The sequence below is a fragment of the Falco peregrinus genome, chromosome 10 (genome assembly GCF_023634155.1).
Source record: "Falco peregrinus isolate bFalPer1 chromosome 10, bFalPer1.pri, whole genome shotgun sequence".
In the NCBI taxonomy this organism is placed as follows: Eukaryota; Metazoa; Chordata; class Aves; order Falconiformes; family Falconidae; genus Falco; species Falco peregrinus.
The window spans coordinates 7,539,907-7,555,076 of record NC_073730.1 but is presented as its reverse complement, the minus strand read 5'-3'; the positions used below and the strand labels follow the sequence as shown (position 1 = coordinate 7,555,076).

The 15,170-nt window shown below is 53.9% G+C and overlaps 1 protein-coding gene across 1 annotated transcript; it reads left to right on the top strand.

The window, feature by feature from the left end:
• The first annotated feature begins 6,328 nt into the window (after positions 1-6,328).
• On the top strand, positions 6,329-12,561 carry GLUL (glutamate-ammonia ligase). The gene is made up of 7 exons (XM_055815410.1): positions 6,329-6,474; positions 7,648-7,838; positions 9,067-9,228; positions 9,493-9,639; positions 10,078-10,205; positions 10,386-10,585; positions 11,528-12,561. The coding sequence occupies exons 2-7, from the start codon at positions 7,673-7,675 to the stop codon at positions 11,844-11,846; spliced, it is 1,122 nt and encodes a 373-aa protein (XP_055671385.1). The 5' UTR covers positions 6,329-6,474; positions 7,648-7,672; the 3' UTR covers positions 11,847-12,561.
• Positions 12,562-15,170: the final 2,609 nt, after the last annotated feature.

The following is a 15,170-nucleotide window of genomic DNA, read 5'->3' as shown; positions in this document are numbered from 1 at the left end:
CCGGTGAGAGCCTCAGAGGTTGCCGTAGCCCTGCTGGTGCCCGTCAGGCTCCGGGCTGACCTTGGCAGGACTTTGCCGGTTTCTGCCAGGGAAGGGCCAAGGTTGTGAACAGGAACAGGCTGACACAGTTACTGTGGGAGTGCACAGGGCCATTTCCATGGAGCTTCTCCCCAACAGGAGACCCCCAGGAGGTCTGGCAGGATGGAGCTCCACTCAGCGGGGCCGCAGCTCCCCGGGCTTTGCTCGGTGCATGCATGGACCCATCTCCTCTGTTCGTCTTGCTGCAACAGCTCCTTGAAAAAGGAGTTCATGTGAGCTGTGTGGCTACTAAGGAAAAAAAAAAAACCAAACCAAAACCCACAACTTAAAAAAATAGAGGTTTAAAAAACCAGGTGGAAACGTGAGCACAGCCCAGATTTAGAAGAGGGCTTGGAGAGGAGCGCAGAGTGGCTGGACTCTTTGTACAAAGATAAGGGCAGGGCTGCAACACCAAACACGTCAGAAGGGCTTTCCTCCCCCTCTGTTCGAGCCCAAATTACCCATGTCCTCTGGCCCCTGCTCCTGGGGTGGCCGTGGGGATGGGGCTGGCCTTCTTACCCAATATAAGCTGGCACAGCTTGCCGTGGTGGCGAAGTCCAAGGCTGCCCGACGGTGGGGTCAGCCCCTCTGCCTGCGGCTGCTGGGCACTCACAGCCTCCCCAGGCAGCCCAACCTGCCCCTTGCCATGCCATGGGGGGGGGCGTGGGGTGTGGGGGTGTCCCCTCCTCCCACCTGCAGTCGGTACCCACCCACCCATGACAACCCTGAACACCCTGGCATTACTTTTGATCTCAGGTGATGGTGTACAGCCCCTGCAAGCTGGGAAGCTCGAGCATGAGGGAGCAGTGCTGGTACTTTGCTGCACAAGCCTGCTCTCCCTCTAGCGTAACTGTCACACACCCAGAGTGAGCTTTTGGGGGAAGATCTGGGGGTTTTTTCTGTCCGATACAGCCTCAGCCTGTTCTCATATAAACAGTTCAGGACACGTCAAAGACTGTCAGCCATGGGTATGATCCTTTGGGACCCACAGCACCTTAAAACTGGAGTTGTCTGAGGTCTCAGGTATGGCAGTTCAGCTTGAAATATTAATTCCTTTCTTGAACATATTAGGATCATTTTTTTTATACCTGAGTGTCACGCTCGATCTCCTGGGTTTGTAAAACTTGTTTGCTCAGCCAGGACATCTCTGGTATATCCTTATGTTAATTAGAAGTATTTTTGAGCCTATTGCCATCTGTCTTGTAGTTTCTTTGTTTGGGACTGACCGTGAAGGCTGGGCTCTGACCTGTTACACCTGACAGCCCCTGCAGCAGGCTCTGTTTGCTTGCCTCTTCTCCAGCTAAAACAAAATCACTTGTGTAACCTTGTACAAGTGTCCAGGTCTGTTGGCTTCACCAGTCCAGCTTAAGCACGTGTTGTGGCAGAATGGGGATCTAATTCAGCCACAAGAGACAACAGCACTTTGGAGTTACCTTTTATAAGTTCCAATGCTGGGCCTGGATCCCACCATTTAATCCACTTGGGCAGCGCTTTGAGGATTTCTGCACTCTCACTTACGGAGCTGTGAAGTGTTTTAGGCTGAAATTAATCTGCCAGCCACAGCGAACGCGGCCCTGACCTAGCTGGGAGTGCGTTTAGCAGCATGAACAGTGCTAATAAAAAAAAAAAAAGACAAAAAACCCCCAAAAAACAACAAAACCAACCCTGCCAATGCACACTGTGACCAATTTCCAACTGCAGGGAAAGGCATGTGCTGAGCGCTCCCTGGGATATTCTCCACCCTTGTACAGAGCAAAGCGAGCCAAGCAATTTCTAGGTCTCAAATCCCGTCTGCCCCTGATGTTCTCATCTTCCAGCTTCCCCTGGCTGCTTTTGAAGGCAAGCACATGTTTCTCAGCAGCAGCCTGTGCTCGCTGAAGACACTCAGCCCCTGCGCCAGGTCTGCACACGCGCAGGGCAGAGCGGGTGACAGGTAGGTGCTGCCTGCCCGAGTCGCTGCCACACCTGCCTTCAGCTGGCACCAGCGATGCCCCTTCTGCCAAGAGCCCTCCCCGGGGGGAGCTGGCTGCTGGGGGACCAAAGTGGGCATGGGGCATGGCGACTGGCATGAAGGTGGCTGAGAAAGGGGTGAAGAGGGTGGTCCAGGCAAGTGGGGCTTTTGCACAAGGCTTTCCTGGCTGCTGTGGGCCAAGACCCCTCTTCCCCCAAATGCACGTGGGTGCCCATTGTAACTGAGCTGCATGAGGAGGGAGCTTTTTGCCATTTGCATGTGCCTCTGCATGTTCACTAATTTGCTTTCCTAAATTGCCCTTCTGTGCAGCCCAGGTAATCTGCTGTGCCGTCGAAAGCCCTCTGGTCACCAGCCCTTGGCTACCCTTGACCCTGGCAGCATCTTCAAAGGGAGCATGGGCCTGCTGCGGAGCGTGCAATGTTTGCTCACTTATCGGGCGAGCAGCTACCGCCTCCCTGCCTTGGGGGGTTTCATCAGCCTTCCACAGCCATCCAGGAGAGACCAGCCTGCCACTGCTGCTTGCACAAGGTCAGTCCCCCCCAGTGCAGATGTTTTCCCCGCCCCGTGGCCAGCTCCCTGTCCTCAGTCGGTTACTGCTGTCCCATTCTTACCTGTGCGGCTTGGTATTTAAGCGCTTGCTCGTCTTACTAAGGCATTAGGTTTATTTTTTCCAACCCTCAGTAATCACGGGTAACAGGGGCTGCATCTTCAGTTCCTCCAGCCCCATGAGCTACTCCGGAGCCCAGGTCCCAGCGGCGGTGGACATGCTGCGGTGGGTCCAAGCCGAGGCCACTGTGGCCCGTGGTAGGCAGAGATGGAGGTGATGCAGCACCAGGACATCCAGCCTATGTCTGGACTTTGGGTGAAACACACTTTGGGTGCATTTCAGTTCCTTACATGGGACCTCGCAGCCCAAAGCACTTTCCTGGATGGGTCTGAAAATGGTATTTCTGAATTTGCAAGTGTCTTAATTGTTGGGCATGGGGAGAGGAGAGATGCTGAAGATGTCCCTGCCCATTGCAGGGCAGGGGTTGGACTAGATGACCTTTCAAGGTCCCTTCCAACCCAAATTACTTTACAATTCTATCTATGCTCGTCCCTCCTCCCTCCCAGCTGTGTCGTTGATAGAGGCTGGGGCATTCTGGGTGCATCAGGTCTCCTCCCAGGATCTAACTGGTCATAACAAAATGGACCGTTCCTCCTCCCTGGATGTGCAACATCTGTTTTTAAAAAAGAAATAATTACTTTCTACTTCAGAATGTATTTTTGAGTGCTGGTGAAAGGCAAATGGGTACCGGGGCTTAGCGGACCAGATCTGCAGTCTGTTGGGTTGAAAGCCAGGGGGTGACCCGTCTGCCTGTAGACCAGCCAGTCTGCCGTCATGGGCCACCCATGCAGATGGCCCCAGGGTTTTGGGAAAGAGTCCCAGCACCCAGCACTGCCAGCGGCCGCCTGCCTCAGGGCCTGAGCCATGGGGAAGTTTCACATCATGCCTTTTTAACTCTTTAATTGCCCTTCCCTTTTTCTTTTTTCCCCTATGGGGGGAATTTCCACATTTCCAGGCATTCCTGAATTTACAAGGCTGCACTTAGAGGCAGTCCCTGCAGCCAGGCAGGGGTGCAACGTCCCTGTGCCCACAGCAAACTGCCCAGGGCAGCTGGGGGACACAGGTGGGCAGGGAGAGGTGACAGCAGCCCCAGCAAGGCACAGCAGAGAGGGAAGCCATGAACCCTCACTGCTTGGCTCCTGGCTGGGGCCGGAAAAAGAGATGGCAGGGTGGTATCAGGCTGGGCACACATGCCCACTCTGGGATGCCTGACCATCCCAGACCTCTCCTGGAGAGACCAGGGACGTTGCTGTGTCCCTGCTGGGTTGGCATTGCTGCCTCGGAGGCAGAAGGCTGCAAAGTCCAGCCCAGACTGACCCTCCCAGCTCACCAGATGCTTTCCAACTCTGACAGTTCTCGCAGGATACAAACCGGGCCGGAGGGAAGTGCCGGGGCAGGCAAATAAAGGTGTTCCCACGAATTAATAGGAGGAAGAAAGAAAAACATGTGCCAGTTGGGATCTCGCCCCTGGAGCGAGGCATTGTCTCCAGCGGGCTGGCTGCGCATTTAGAGCGGGGCCCTTTGAAGGCTGATTTAAATCCACTCCTGGGACGTGTCACCTGTTGGCATCATGCCTTCCCCAGCTCCCCGATGAGGTTTTTGTCTCGCTGAACGCCGGCGACAATACGGGTCACTGGAGCATGCAGCTGGGCGAAGGCACAGGCTGAGCCATGTTTCCCAAAAAAACCCCGGCAGCCTGCAACGGGAGGAGGGGAAGGGGAAGGCAGGCAGTAAACACGCTGTGGTGAGCCCTGCGAGGGGACGCTCCCCCCCCCCCCCCCCCCCCCCCCCCCCCCCCCCGCCGCCGGCTTCCCTGGCTGTGCGGCTGCAGCACCCGGTGCTTCTCTGCTGGCTCGTAAACATGTTGTGCAGGGTGAGGGCACAGGCAATGGGACTGCCGCCAAACCGGCCCCGGTGCAGGGAGCGACATCCCCCCGGCCCAGGCTGGGGGTCTCCCTCGGCAGGGGTTTGCTGGCCGGCACGTATTTATTGGATGCGGAGATGTTTACATTGCAAGCTGCCTTTGCTCCCTGCTTCCCTTCGGGGTTGTTTGGAGCTCAGCAGGTGAAAAGATGAGCTGCCCAACCCCACGGCTGGGTCGGCCTGAGGGTCACCCTACGCCGCGGGGTCTCCCATCTGTGAACACCCTGGGCTTGTCTGCAGCCAGCTCTGGTGGCCAAAGTTTCTGGGAAATTTACGGGTAGCAAGCACATTTCCAAGAGTTTGGAGCTATCAGAGCTGTCAGTGTCTTGATTAAACAAACCCTCTCACAAACCTAGCTGGGCACGGCTTTATGGTGCCCGTGGCTTGGCAGCTCCCCTTTATGGGAGCTATTTTGGGTCTCTCCTGGCCTGACTGGGTCTCTGCACCAGCTCCTGCCTCCTTTGCTTCAGCTGAGCTGTTTGATTCAGGTGACCACGGCTGAACTCGGTCTGAATATGAAATCCTGAGCTAATTTCTATGGGTAAAACACAGCATTTGTTTCTGCGTTGAAACCTTTGCTCTACAGGTAGGGTGCAGGAGCTGGGGTACCGGGGAAGGCAGGTTCTGCTACAAGGCTTTGGTGGCTCTGCCTTGCCCAAGCCATGTGAGGAGGTGAAAGGCACCTGAATTTCACCTCTGCTCTGGACAGCCTCAGGGGATTTTACAGCCGCTGCAAGGCAATGGTAAAGAATGAGCTGGCTTGTCCCCAGAGGGAGGGTGGGGACGGAGATCTTGAGATGGGCAATAAATAAAGGTGAGGCCTTAGCCAACACTTCACCTCCTCCTGGCTGAGGATCCAGCTCTCCCTGCCCACTGTTCCCCCAGGCTCTGGCTGCAGAGAGGCTGTGTCTTCAGCAGGGTGGCCGTGATGGTGGAGAGGGTCCAGCTTCTGGAAGGACAGCAGTTTTGGCAGGGGGCAGCCCAGGATCCTGTTGCCCCGAGGCAGGCATGTGGGTGGCATGTGCTTGGCCTGATACTGGTGTGTGCTTGGCGTGGTACCTGCATGTGTGTGCAGGCATGTCCACATGGGTGGCAGCCACAGAGGGCTGAACAGGAGCAGGGATGTGACAAGCAAGCGAGCTGCCGGGGTGGAAAAATACCAGGCAGTGCTTGCAGTTAGCTGGGTGCCCCTTGCCACCTGGGTGCCCCTGGAGTGGGTGCTCCCGCACCCACGGTGGGGCTGGGGAATTTCCCCTCCGTCGTGTGACAGTGACCGATCCTGTACCTCGGAGCAAGAGTCTCGGCTGCAAATCCAGGTGCTGGAGCTTGTTACCTGCTCCGAGGCACAAAGCGGGGCACTGAGCAGGCACTGCCCGTTCCCTGCACGCCCCCAACCCCCCCACAAACGTTTGCACCAAGGCAGAGCCGGGGGCCGGGGGGGGTGGGGGTGGTGGCTCCCGTTCCTCCCCCCCCCTCCCCGCTGCCCTGTTTACCCAGGGCGGCTGATTTCCCTCCCTGCGAGTTATGCAAAGGAAGCCGCTAACGTAAACGCTGCGGAAAGCCCTGGACCCGCTCCCGCCGCCGCTTCCCCAGAACTAGGCGAGATGAGGGGTTATTTTTTCGGGCTGGGAAGGTTGCAAAAGGACACCCCAGCCGCCCGCCCCCCGCCCTCGGTGCGGGGCGAAACGGGGGGCTTCCCTGCTTTGCTGAACGGGAAGCGGCTGGAGGAGGAGGAGGAGGAGGAAGGAGGCGGGGCGGTCCCGTCCCTTGCCCCCCCGTCCTGCCCCCGCTGCCCAATCGGTGCGGCGGGGCCGGCGCTGCGGGGCCATAAAGCGGCGGCGGGCGCGGCCCCGGGAGCCGAGCGTGGGAGCCCCGGGCCCGCCGCCCAGCGCAGGTAACGGCCCCGGGGGGGGAGGGTAGGGGGGCCCGGCCCGCTGCAGCCCCTCGGGCGGGGGGCAGCTCAGCCGTGGGCCGGGGCTCCCCGCAACTTCTAGGGGAAATTCCTGCTTCGCTTTTTTTTTTTTTTTTTATTTTTTCATTTTATTGTGGGCGGAGGGGGGCGGGGGGGAAGGCAGCTGGCGTTATCTCCTGAAAACAGATGCTCTTCCCAGTTTCTTTGAGTTTTTGTTGTTGGTTTTTTTTCTTCGCCAGGCGCTTTAGCTGCTTGCTTAAAACACGGTGCCTTCCTCCCTGCCAGGAGGTAGATGCACGCGTGGGTGATGCTTCTCGCAGCGGAGTGGGGCCGGTAGGGACTCCCCCGGCGCCATAGCGGGGGGGGGGTGGGGGCTGGTCCAGCCAGCCCGCCCCGCCCCTGCAGGGGGCTATAGAGTGTTGGAGTGACTTTCGAAGTCACTTCAAATTTCTAAATCGTTTGCGTTTCCAAGCTCCTGCAACCACGCGTGGGTCGCGGCTGCCGTGGTCTTGACACACGTGGGCTGGCTGTCGCTGGGAGCCCAGCTCCAGGCTGTGGGGGCTTGCGGGGATGCTGCGGGGGCCCGCAGCCCCTTCAAACCTTCCCCCCCCCCTCCCGGTGCCTGCAGGCTGCTGCCTGAGTTGCTCAGGGATTGCTTGCGCTGCCTGTTGCTGTTTTTCGGGCTGCCTCCAGCCCCACACAGGGCTTGTGTAACTTCAGAGCAGCTGATCTGAGAAGGCAGCTGGGGCTGGCAAGCCCTCCTCGCTGGAGCAAGTATATTAAGAAAGCCCCAGCTAAGCTTCCCTGTGCATTAGCCTTGCTCCGGAGCAGTGGGGAGTGTGGAGGTGAAAAGTTCACGCAGGGCTGAGAAGCACTTTTGAAAGCTGTGGCTTGGTGGAAAACACCTAAGTTATTGGCAGGAGTTTGGGTATTAATGGGACGCTTTGAAAGCATCGCTCCTTGAGCCGGGCTTTCCTAGCTGCATCTGCCTGAGCTGCTGCATTTTCTGCCTGCACGGTGGCATGAGACTGCTGGAGATGGCAGCCAGCCCCATGGCTGGGCTGGCCTGTGCTCCTCCATGGCTGGGGGGTGAAAAATCTGGGAGTGTGGGGAAAGGTTCACGGTTGGAGCTGGGTTTTTATATCCTCCCTGCAGGAACCCCCTCGTCCGATCTGCAGCCATGGCCACCTCGGCGAGCTCCCACCTGAGCAAAGCCATCAAGCACATGTACATGAAGCTGCCACAGGGGGAGAAGGTCCAAGCCATGTACATCTGGATCGATGGGACAGGGGAGCACCTCCGCTGCAAAACCCGCACGCTGGACCACGAGCCCAAGAGCCTTGAAGGTGAGAGGGCAGGTGCAGGATTCACAGGCCCTCACCGGGTGGAAAAAGCAGCTGTGCTTGGCTGCTCGGGAGAAAGGATGTCATTCCTCCCTTTTCACGGCAGGAGGATGGTATCTGGGGAAGACATTGCTCCTCACCTCCTCCCAGTTACCTCTTTCCCCAAATACTCCAGGGGAAGGTTCCCAGCTCTCCAGATGTGGAGTCTCAGTGAGATGCTGGGGGTGAGGAGCCAGCCCCTGGCACTGCCCCCGCTGCGGAGGGGGCTGTTGGCAGGGGCTGGGGGCTGTTGGCAGGGGCTTGGTGGCCCATTGACGCTCAAGGGCTCAAGTTTTGGCCGGAAGTAGTTTGGCAGAAGAAAGTGGAGGGGAAAGAATGGAGCTATCCGGTGTAATTAAGAGCTTGTGTCCCTCAGAACAAACAGTCCCAGCTTACACAATAATAGCATTAGGATTTTCCCCAGGTTGCCATGGTGCTGGCTGGAGACAGTTATGAAATGAAAATACTGTGTGTGACTGAGCAGAATTATCTTTTTTTTTTTCCTGTTTTTTCCCCCCCCTCCCCTTTTCCCTCGAAGGGAGTGGTTGGCACAGCTCCTCTAGAATCTCAGTGTTTCCCATCCCCCACGTTTCCCCCAGGATATGGAGGAGATAACATTGCCCCATTTGAGTTTGCTGTTTCGCTTTGACCTGGAGGGCAGTGCACAGCCAGGAGGGGTGGGTGAGGGGGCCACGCTGGCCGTACTCCTCCTCCATGTGAGGCTTCATCTAGACGTGATTTGCTTTCCCACCTTCTCTAGGCCATGCAACGTGGATAAGAGTATTTTTATGGCTCCCCTCATTCCTATAGCTTGAAGATGCCTCGTGCTGTGCCTTCTCCCAGCTTGCCCAGTCTGCAAGGAGACTGGGTGCTCTGCTTGTCCCTGTGGTTGTTGCGACATGGGAAACATCCTCAGTGCTGCTCATTTCACTTGGGCTTGGCCAGCAGCCCAGCTCCTTGTGTTTCCCAGGGTGGCTGGGGAGTTGCACTCCCCTGTTTTTTGCTTTGTTTTGGGGTTTTTTTTTGCTTCCCCCATTTGGAACAAAAATCAGCTGAGCTGGGATTAAACCTATTGTAGGGCTGTTGTCTATAAGCATTTTCACCTCTGTAGTGCTGGAGGGTGGCAGGGCACCCATCCTCCTGGTGACTGGGGACACTGGGTCACTGTGGCTTGTTCCTCTCTCCACTCCAGATCTCCCCGAGTGGAATTTTGATGGCTCCAGCACCTTCCAGGCTGAAGGCTCCAACAGCGACATGTACCTGCGACCTGCTGCCATGTTTCGGGACCCTTTTCGCAAGGATCCCAATAAACTAGTTCTCTGTGAGGTCTTCAAATACAACCGCCAGTCTGCAGGTGAATAGACCTCCTGGTGGAGGTGGTGTTCTGGGGAGGGGAAGGGGAGACCTGTCCAAGTGCTGTTCATGTCCTTAGCATCACGCATGACACAAAAATAATCCCTGCCCTGACAGTAAAAGGCAAACAGTGTGCTGGTGATGGAGAAAAGGCTGGTCCTGGGATTCTTCACCAGCACTGCTGGGACTCGAACTGTACATAAAGTGGGAATGGGCAATGGAGGTGGAGATGCTAATAAGCCTCTTGTTGCTTTTTCCCTTCTAGAGACAAATCTCCGACACACCTGCAGGCGGATTATGGATATGGTGTCCAACCAGCACCCCTGGTTTGGGATGGAGCAAGAGTACACTCTTCTGGGGACAGATGGACATCCATTTGGCTGGCCTTCCAACGGCTTCCCTGGACCCCAAGGTAACCTTTCAGGAGTCTGCACCTGACCAGCCCAGGAGCATTTGAACTGTAATCTGTGTGATGCAGCTTACGTGCTTCAGGCAAGCTGAAAGATTCGAGGTGTTTCTAGAACGGAGGGTGAACAACAGCAAGCAGGATATTGGCAAAAACTAGCCCGTGAGATTAAGATTGTTCCAATCCAGATTTGCTGCTTGGTTTGTTAATCTGCCGGTGACTTAAACCATGCCCGGTATGACGGAGCACGAGCCCAGACTCTGAGGGACTTGCTGTCCATCAGTGCTTTGCTAGTGCTTCCATGAAAACCAGTTTAGATGGCTTTTCCACACATCGCAAGCCTTTTGAGAGTTCTTTCCTGTGTGTGGTTGGCCTTCACTGAATTTAAGCTTTTTTCCTTCCGGAAACTCATGTTCCCCTTGCTATTTGCATGTGCTGTTCCAGGTCCGTACTACTGCGGTGTAGGGGCAGACAAAGCCTATGGCAGAGACATTGTGGAAGCCCACTACCGAGCGTGCCTTTATGCTGGTGTGAAAATTGGAGGAACCAATGCAGAAGTGATGCCAGCCCAGGTAAGTTGTTTTAGGTGCCTCGTGGAATGAGATAGTACAGAAAAATCTCGGGCAGCCAGAGCTGTTGCTGCCTGCTCCGAGTCGTGTAGTTTTTACCAACAGTCAGAGAGTAAGGGGGTGGGAAGTGCTTCACAGCGAGTGTTTCTGCACCACTAAACTGGTGATGACTCCTCCTTGTAGTGGGAGTTCCAGGTGGGACCATGTGAAGGGATCGAGATGGGGGATCACCTCTGGATTGCACGCTTCATCCTCCATCGGGTGTGTGAAGACTTCGGCGTCATTGTGTCCTTCGATCCCAAACCCATCCCTGGGAACTGGAACGGTGCTGGCTGTCACACCAACTTCAGCACCAAGAACATGAGGGAAGACGGAGGTCTCAAGTACGTTGTTTGAGATGGGCAAGTAGCATCTGTTTACTAGGCAGCAGGCTGGGCTTGGTTGGTAGCAGCAAGCTTTTTGCACAGCTTTGGACAGCTTGGGAGATTTCACTCTGGTGCTTGGTGTTGTCTGAGCCTTTCTTCTGGATTCTTTTTTTTTTTTAAATAATGATACATTCCTGCCTTGGTCCTGGGTGGGAAATTCAGCTGGTGGCACAGCTCCATCAGTGCTGACAGAAGCATGGGTAGCCAGGATGCAGCTATTTGTAACAGGCTGTTCAGCTCTTGATCTGCTAGTGCTGCAAACAAACTCAGCACAGATTATCCTTTTTTTTTTTTTATTTTAATAAAACTATGATGAGAGACCATTTGCTTCTGTCTAGGCCAGGGTGTGGAAGCAAATGCCATGTTTTCTTCTGGAAATGTAAAACCTGAGTTCCCATAAGGGACTGCTGTGCCGATTGCAGGCGGGGACCTTACAGCACTGGGGTGCAGATCCCTAGGAAGGTTTTCCTCCTGGCACCTGTGTTTTCTTGCCTTAATCTTAGCGATGGCCCGAGATAACGAGCCAACCTGTGAACATGTGAGCTTCCTGCATAGAAACTTGTGTGTTGAGCAGGTTCCCCAGCAGCAGTGTGCCTGTGGGGTTTGGCCATGGGTTGCACTGGTGGTGTCTCACACACAGCACTCCTGAGGAACTCTGTGGGATGTGGCCATGGGGATCCTTTACAGAGAACCAGCCTGGGTCAGCAGTAGGAGTGGAGAGAAGCCTTGTATTGAGGCGATCGAGAAAAGTGGGTTGTAGGACATAAGGCTTCATCACAAAGTAGCTTGGGGACAGTGATGAAACTCTTGTCACTTTGAAGCAACAGTCGAGAGTGGCTCAGTTCATGCCATCCATCAGATGCTCACTGTGTCTTCCCCTCTTCCTTGCTCCTTTCGCAGGCACATTGAAGAGGCCATCGAGAAGCTGAGCAAGCGTCACCAGTACCACATCCGTGCCTATGACCCCAAAGGGGGGCTGGACAATGCCAGGCGCCTGACGGGTTTCCACGAGACATCCAACATCCACGAGTTCTCCGCTGGTGTGGCCAACCGCGGCGCCAGCATCCGCATCCCCAGGAACGTGGGCCATGAGAAGAAGGGCTACTTTGAGGACCGCCGGCCCTCCGCCAACTGTGATCCTTACGCTGTGACAGAGGCCCTCGTTCGCACGTGTCTCCTCAACGAAACTGGAGATGAGCCTTTTGAGTACAAGAACTAAGCAGACTGCGCCCACAGACACCACCTGCCCCCCCCCCCAGCTTCCCACCCCCCTAAACTTCCCTTCTAGATGTAATCCCGAGGGTACAAGATAACACGTTTTGTGTCTCAGTAACTCTTGTTGTCTTGAGGTGGGGAGGAGGGCAAATCTAGTTTTATCCATGTCTGTTTGTCATTGACCCTTCAGAAGACAAGAGGAGGAGAGGGCGTTAGAGAACTTTTAACCACTGTTTTTGGTTTTGTTTTTTTGGTTTTGTTTTTTTTTTGGTCTAATTCATGTGTACATCTGATGGGATCCAGTGGCTTCCAGGGACAGACTGCACACACAAAAAGCCAGTAGGCAAGTGGAAAGCTTAGAAACTATAGCTGACTTCCCCAAGAGTCAAATTTGGGGTGTTAGCCCCACTGCTGGCTCTCTGCAGACTAATGGTCCTCTAAGATTGGTGGCCTTCTGCGGGGAAGGGAAGACTGGAGCTATGGTGGAGCCCCATGTGCCTGTACGGTGTGAAGGGGAGATCTCCAGCCGCTGGCCACTCTGAGGTTTCTGGGAATTTTCTGGCATTGAGCTCAGCGTAGGAGCATTGAGAACTCCTGGTTCTGTCACTGGAGGTCAGCTGGTCTCTGGTTCATAACACAGAGTGAAGTAGTATTTTTCTATTTAAATATAAAAACAACAAAAAAATTATATATGAAAGTGGTTGTTTGTTTGTTTGTTTGTTTTTTTAAAAAGAAGAGATACGATGTTCCAATGACTCACCCAGCTAGAGCAGGCAGAGCTCCCGAGGACGCTGGCAGAGGGCCTCCAGGTGGGACTGAGGGTGATCTTGGAGGGCTCAGTGGAGGAGACTGGGATGAGATTTGTTGCAGCGTGGATTTTGCAGGAGGCAGTTCCCAGACCTGGGAAACCCGCAGAAGCATTTATTGCTGGAACTTGAACAGCTGTGACATGCTCCTGAGTGTGTCGATCCATGGGAGGAAGGTGTCCTGAGCTAAGAGTTGACCGGTCAACTTACCCGTGTTCTGGACGGAGCTGTGGGTGTGTTACCTTTCCAGCGGGGTTAGCATGTCACTAAAGCAGGGCTTTTGATAAAGGAAGAAAAAAAAAAAGTGATTTAGATTATTTTTTTTCCAGAATATTCTTAGTTTATAAAACTGAATGGTTTTACAGAGACCGTTTGTCACTGTTGTGTCCTGGCTCTTGGGCTGCCTGCCATCCAGTGGTGATGGGGGCTAGGAGAAGGGAGAGGCCACCGGTCCCTCCCAGATCACACTGGGGTGACTCAAACATTCTGGGATTTTACACTTGGGTATCTTAGATGGTGCCAGTGATACTCCGTTGCATTTGGACTTCTTCCGAATAGTTTTTTTTAATAATAAAAAAAAAAGAGAAAAAAGAACGAAACCTTAATTTTAGCTTCTGCCTCCTTTCTCGGAGTCACCCTGGCAGCTGCTTTGGTCTGTGTGTTGCCTTTGCCATTTGAAGGGAATTTGACCTTGCTGGTGGGTAGGCTTTGGCTTTTCATTTGTGGGGTGGGTTTTTTGGGGTAGGGGTCTTGCAGTCCATGCGTGCTCTCCAGAAAAAGAGGGTTTGTAGGTGGCTGTTGATCCTCTGGTGGTCCAGCTGTGACCGGAATGGCGTTTTCTTGGTATGGGAAAGGGACTGGGCTTGTGAGTGGCCATAGGGAGGGTTATGGGGTAAGTACAGGTGTTTGTGCATCTCCCTGCCTCCTTCACATGAGTTCTGCAGGACGTAGAGAGCCACAGAAAACAAAATCCCAGCAAACTTCATGAAAAAAGGGTCTTTGTGAAAGAGGACCCTTTCCCAGTCTCCCTATGGAGAAAATGCTGCTCACCCACCTTTGGTATATACATTTAGAAAAGTACGCAAGGTAGTAGAAATGTATCATGTTGTTGCCCATGGTCCTTTATTTAGCTTGTGGTGCTGTTTCCCAGCTCCTAGAGAGGTACGTTCTTCAGAGGTGGATGCTTTAATTATTCCCATCTTTAAATCTGGATTAACCACAGACAAGCATCCTGCTGGGCTGATGAGGCTGTTCCTGCCACTGCAATTTTGTGGACCAAGGGGTCTTTTGTATCTCCCTTCTGGGGAACATTCAAGGCAGCACCTTCCTCACCAGAGTCCCCAAATCACCCTCTCCCTCTGTGCCCATGAGGATGGAGTGTCACCGGAGGAGAAGCAAAGCGGACCCCGTGTCCTTTCCTCCGATCATGACATGACCACGAGGGCTTTGGCCTCTGTCAGGGCTGGAGCAGGGCTACTGCAGCCAGAAGAAACCCCCGCTGTTCTGGACTAACTTACAAGCCCAGAAACACTGGGGTTTTCTGCTGAGTTGGGCGTGGGGAAGGCAGCTACTTTTCTTTCTGCCTTCTGAGAAAATGTTACAGAGGAAAAAGTGGATTGCGCTTAAACATCTGTAAGGGTATCTGCACAGCAGGATGGACAAGACATGGTAACGCTTTTTTTGAGACTTCTGTACCTCTGAACACTGTGCATCCTTGAGGCTGGAGCCATGTCCCTCCAGAGACCCTGTTCCCCCAGGGGATGAAGGAATTGTGGAAAGGGAGCATGGCTTAGTTTTGGCCACCAAGCAGCAGCAGCAGCCAAGGCAGCAGCTGATGGGCAACCAGGTTTTATTCTGGAGCTAAACAGCACCTCCCTGCACCCCACAGAGCCTCATCGATGCAGAGACGGGGAGTAACACTTGTGTGTCCCCACAGAGGATGGATGCCACCTCCAGGCTGGCCATCAGGGTGACAACGGGAAGCTGGCATCAGTCCTTCACTTCTCCAGCTGCCCTGAACATAAATTTAGGATAGGAGCTTGATGCTTAATGGTTCCTTTTGTTCTCAGCTGAGAAAGCATTATCCACTCACATCACAATTACCCAGCTGAAAACAAGGGTGAAGCAATGTTGTGTGCAAAATGGCTTTTCAGATGATTATTAAAAATATATTTTAAAAAATATTATAATGAATTAGAAGGAAAAAAATCTCTCCTTTCTTCGTGACATTGTTTTCTGACATTTTGCCTAAAGCCTCCTTGCTGAGTCTGCTTTGCAGTTACCTAAACAGCATTTCCCAGCTGTGTAGGGTCAAGAGGCCTCGTTTTCAGGCTGTGGAACTCTTGAAAATTGAGCCTGAAACCTTCAAAAGCTGAATTTACTGCTTATGCATTTATAGAAAACATTTTGACTTTTAAATTTAGCCTCTCAGGAGGAAGTGAATCCCTTTTCTCTGTTTACTCACACATCCTTAAAAGGCAAACAATGATATAGAAATTTTCACTGGATACAAGAAAACGCAA